Source organism: Sinocyclocheilus rhinocerous, unplaced genomic scaffold (genome assembly GCF_001515625.1).
Source record: "Sinocyclocheilus rhinocerous isolate Xijiao unplaced genomic scaffold, SAMN03320098_v1.1 scaffold3000, whole genome shotgun sequence".
NCBI classification, from domain to species: domain Eukaryota; kingdom Metazoa; phylum Chordata; class Actinopteri; order Cypriniformes; family Cyprinidae; genus Sinocyclocheilus; species Sinocyclocheilus rhinocerous.
Genome location: NW_015639757.1, coordinates 2,032 through 6,968, shown reverse-complemented (window position 1 = coordinate 6,968; position 4,937 = coordinate 2,032). Strand labels below are relative to the sequence as shown.

Sequence of the window (4,937 nt, the reverse complement as noted above, 5' to 3'; positions counted from 1 at the left end):
TGGATAGCTGGCCAATCACAGCACACCTCGCTTTTTCAGACCGATGAGCTTTGTAAAAATCGACGCGTTTCAAAAAGGCGGGGCATAGAGGAGAAACAATAATGTACAGTATGTGGAAAATAATGTTTTTTTTACTTTAAACTGCATAAACACATTTCATTACACCAAATACACAAAATAATGTTCTTTTTAGCAGCATCATATGACCCTTTTAAAATAAACTTTTAAAAGAAAAGTTTGTCTTTGCAGAGTGTTATACAAATCTGAAGGTCACACCGCTCTGGTCTTACCTGTTTAATAGTGCTATCCGCTCTCTTTCTCCAGAACCACCAGCGGCCTGATTTCTTTGGCATCCTCTCTTTCACCCAAGCTTCCTCTGTAGCCTAAACAGAACACTGACATAAGCTATTTGACCTACTAGTACACCACAGCACTGCAAAACAAACTTTAAAGGACATAAAAACAGCAAGAAAAAAATATCCTATTAGGCAGAACAAAATACCTTGGGTAAATTCTTCTGAAATGCTTGCAAACTTAGGATCAAAGGGGCAGCCAATGTCCAATTGTAATACCTAAAATAAACAACAAAAAGGTAATTTATTTACTAATGTAAGAATTTCGTCAAATTTATACAATTACATTCAGAATATATTTGTTTCATTTAAATTCAAACCCACCTGTTTCCTATTTTAACAACTAAGTTCGGATTGTCTATGATAGCTGGATTTTCTGCAAATTCATGATACGTGATGATATGCTCCATAAATTTTTCTAGAAACAAGCAGAAAGAGAACTTTAAAATCACTTGTATTATTCTCATTTGTGAATCTCTTCAAATAAAAGCATAAATCCATAAATGTATTACAATAGACAGAATTAACCACAGTTTCCTGTTTCCACATCTACAGCTGTAATTTCCACACCATAATAAAGGAATGCACAAACCAGAAAGATTCAGATACCTTTGGAAATCTCTCCGTTCTCACTGAGTCCTCCACACAGAGACAGAGTGACATCAGGGAGATCACTGGCAGAGTCAGACAGGCACTCAGTGCCACTGTCGGCCGCAGCACTGCCCACAGACTGCGGGGACTGAGAGCCTGAGCGCATCCCAGAATCCATCCAGTGCTTGGAGCCTGAGTCTGAATCACTGCAAATACACATAAGACATCAAGGTCACCTGATGCCTGATAAACTTGTTATGAACTGCTTTCCAAGTGCCTTAATCTAATCTTATAAGCAATATAGGTCAGATGTTCGTTTATTTTTCTACCTCTTAGGAAAGTAGCGAGCAGCAACATCAGGCTCCAGCACATTCAGGTCATCCAGGTAGATGTCCTCTGGGCCCTGGTGCTGACTCCTTTTTGGGACGCCTGAACAAAGTTACAGTCAGCAAACAGTAATCATACTAGAACAGCAATATCTAAGGTTCGACAACAATCTCTCCGCACTCTCCGAGGTACTTTACCTTGATAGCACTAAATTAATTTAGGTGCATGATTTTTATTTCTAGAATACATTGATATAACCTTGTTAAACATGAATCAACCACAACTTTATTTCAACTTTATCTACTCCCACACTTCCACTATCGAATAAAGATAATGGCCACTGGCACGGCATGCCAATCAATCAAACCAACTACAGACAGAATTTCCTAGAATGTGGTGCTTAACAGGCCCACCTTTCTTTTTGGACGGCGAGTCAGTCTTGAGGCCAACATCTCCCAAGTCCCCACCCATATGAGCAGCAGAGGCAGCAGCTGGAACAGCAGAAGCAGCAGGAAGGCTATTTGAAGGAGTGGAGGTCAACACTCCACTAGGCACCGTCTCCAACTCGGACTCAGTGGGAGTTTTGGGGGTCACAGGGGTACGGGGTTCAGGCTTGACTATGGTACATCCAGGAGTCCTTGAGGCCAGTTCTCTTTCATCTGTCTCCATGGCCTCTGAGCTCAGGATTACTCTGAAGTGAGTGTTCTCTGAAGGCGTTATGGTCACGGTCTTCGGAAGCTCCACCTTTTCCTTCTTAGACACCTGCAAATTACATTTTTGATGAGTGGCAATGAGCTGAAATTTAATCATACCTGTTAACTCGAAGTAATAGCATAAAACAGAAAATATTTTTGCATTTTATATTCATTATTACTAGGCCCAGACAGAATCTACAGGTTGAGGAAAAAACTGCCGAATGGATTTAAACATAAAATGTGTTCCTTTATTAAACAAACACATTATGAACATGATGAAAATCTTTCAACAATGTTTGAAATATAAGCAGACAATATTCCATGCAAAATATCCCCACAAAAGCACCGCATGCCATCACGAGATTTTTCATAGTGTAAACTATTTATTCTGAAGCAACAATTTCATCAGTGTTCTATCAGCTTTTACATACTTAAATCTGCATATTTTTGTTTACCTTTACAAAGGCCTATTTTTACAAATGCATAAATGTTTTATAATAATTTAGTAATGTTACTGTTACTTAACTATATCATGTTATGAATAAACTAAACATTTTGAATTTTTACCTCAGTGTGTTGCTTCTCAGTTTCTTTGTGTGTGCTGTTACGCTCATTTGTTTTGAAGTCTCTCACAAAGAGACAGACAGCACGAGTCTCAACAGCGCGCGACATTGATACCAGAAATACACTATCCATTATAAATCGCTGTTTACATTGAATGTAGGAGAATGTTAGAAGAATAATTCTCGCGTTTCGATGCTTCGCTGGTTATTTTTTTGTCATTTATGTTTTAAGCAGGCTATTTGTCCAGTCGGGCAAGTAAAAAAAAAAAACAAAAAAAAAATGTAAACAAGGCTGATCAGCTGTAGCTCGACCTATATTTTTTATTTATTTATTTAGTCATTTAGCAGAAGCTTTTATTATTATTATTATTATTGAGAACATTAAGAAGGTAGCTCGACCTGTATTCTGCTACTGCATTTCTCTCTGATGATGCAGTAACTACCGTGGGGGAGAAAAAAAAAATCTTCGGTCTGTCCAATGATTGTAAACAGTCATTAGGTCCGTCAGACTGAAGATATTTTAGCGGTAATGTGACAAAAATATTTAAGACCCATCAAATCGGAATTTAAGACATTAAGACTTTTTAAGGCCCTTTATTAGGAAAACGTTATTTAAGACATTTTAAGACTTTTTAAGGACCCGCGGACATACTGTGTAAGTCACTTGGGACAAAAGTGTCTGCTAAATGAATAAACGTAAATGTAAATCATAAAGGATGAACATTCAGATTCCAAGGCAATCTGCAGTATTTCCTTCATGTGAATGAAATAAATAAAAATAAATGACATGAACTTCACAGAAAAAGTTTCAGACATGTAACTTACCCTGGTAGATTCTGGAAACTCTCCCCATGTCCACTGCATGTGTGACTCCATTTTGAGAAGGCTCTCTGAGGGCCGAACGACCAGTTCAGAGTCACTCTTGGGAGAACAGGCCTCTGACATGGCATGACTGCTCAAAATACAATAACAAACAGAAACTCACATGAACTGATAAAAAGTGAAAGTGAAAATCAAGTCTCCAAATCTTAAAACATATTTTTGGAAGTCCTCCAATGTGATAAGTATCAAAAACATATTTTGAAATGTGTCTGTGAAAGATAAGCAGATACAAACCTATCTGATGGAGACCAGTCTCCGTCAGAGTATGGGTAGTTGTCCAAAGAATGACGAACTGTTGGTAACTTGGGTTCGATTTCTCGAACTGTACTGATTGAAGATGATCTGAAAGAAAGATTTTCCTTAAAGTCACATGTCCATCAGATATGAGTATGTCTGATGTGCAAGCATCTGTTAGTACCTGGTGTTGGAAGCAGCGTCCTCATCAGAACTCAGGTCCATCTCAAATATGTCATCTGTTGAAGGGGTTGAGCTGATGATGGCAGAAGGGGTCAGCTCCTCTCGGCGTGGGTCACCTTTATGCTTCTTTCTCCGTTTCTTCTTCTTCTTGGCTGCCCCTGTGCTGGCAACAGGGGGATCAGGAGGGTCCTCCGGGTCCAGTGGATCATCATCATCATCCAGGTTCTGACTTGGCCTGTGATCTCCTGCGATCCAAAATAGGTGACTCTCAGTGGGGATGGGGGAGGTAGCCAGGTGTGCTGGTACAATCTCCTACAAAAAATAAATAAATAAGACCATTAAAGCATCTGCCATTATCTCCCAGCTTCATATGGAGATCCGCAGGCTCCCCTTTGATCTCTATGTCAATCTGAAGGAGTTGCAGAGGATTATTTTAAAACACAACCTTAATATAGAAGCCACCAACAGATGTAGCTTCAAACTTTCAATAAAGTTACACTCCATAACTTGCTGTAAGACCCTGTCCCTTTTTATTTTATTAAAAAATATCTATGTACGGCATATGTGTTAGACTGACTGTCTTTGCAATGCAAATGTTTTTCAAACAAAATGTCATTTTCATACTGAAATATGAAGATGTTTGGTGCAGCCAGTAATGTGAGCGCACTACTGCACATGCAGCTATCTAATATGTGAACTAGAGGACACTTACGTTCTGCTCCTCAGTTTCCTGCACAAAGAAGGCTTCTCCATTATCTCCCAGCTTCATATGGAGATCCACAGGCTCCCCATTGATCTCTATGTCAATCTGAAGGAGTTGCAGAGGATTATTTTAAAACACAACCTTAATATAGAAGCCACCAACAGATGTAGCTTCAAACTTTCAATAAAGTTACACTCCATAACTTGCTGTAAGACCCTGTCCTTTTTATTTTATTAAAAATATCTATGTACGGCATATGTGTTAGATGACGTTAAAAAGCCAATATCTGTTGACATTTACCCTGCAATTCGCTTCTGAACTCATGACTTTTCACCCTGCCACCAGTGCTCATCCAAACTCGGACAAACAGCAGGTTTACTCTCCTGTCCACCAATGCGGTTTAAAT

At 39.0% G+C, this 4,937-nt stretch overlaps 1 protein-coding gene across 1 annotated transcript in view; it reads right to left on the bottom strand.

The window, feature by feature from the left end:
• The window catches only part of LOC107751565 (phosphatidate phosphatase LPIN2-like), a gene marked incomplete at its 5' end in the record, with an annotated part of 16,830 nt that extends 12,194 nt beyond the window's left edge, over positions 1-4,636 (bottom strand). Inside the window, 10 exons of the mRNA XM_016567309.1 lie at positions 291-383; positions 503-572; positions 678-771; positions 963-1,150; positions 1,274-1,373; positions 1,685-2,033; positions 3,355-3,481; positions 3,646-3,753; positions 3,830-4,140; positions 4,541-4,636. Of these exons, the coding sequence (XP_016422795.1) occupies positions 291-383; positions 503-572; positions 678-771; positions 963-1,150; positions 1,274-1,373; positions 1,685-2,033; positions 3,355-3,481; positions 3,646-3,753; positions 3,830-4,140; positions 4,541-4,636 (1,536 nt within the window). The remainder of the gene's footprint in view (positions 1-290; positions 384-502; positions 573-677; positions 772-962; positions 1,151-1,273; positions 1,374-1,684; positions 2,034-3,354; positions 3,482-3,645; positions 3,754-3,829; positions 4,141-4,540) is intronic.
• Between the last annotated feature and the right edge of the window lie 301 nt (positions 4,637-4,937).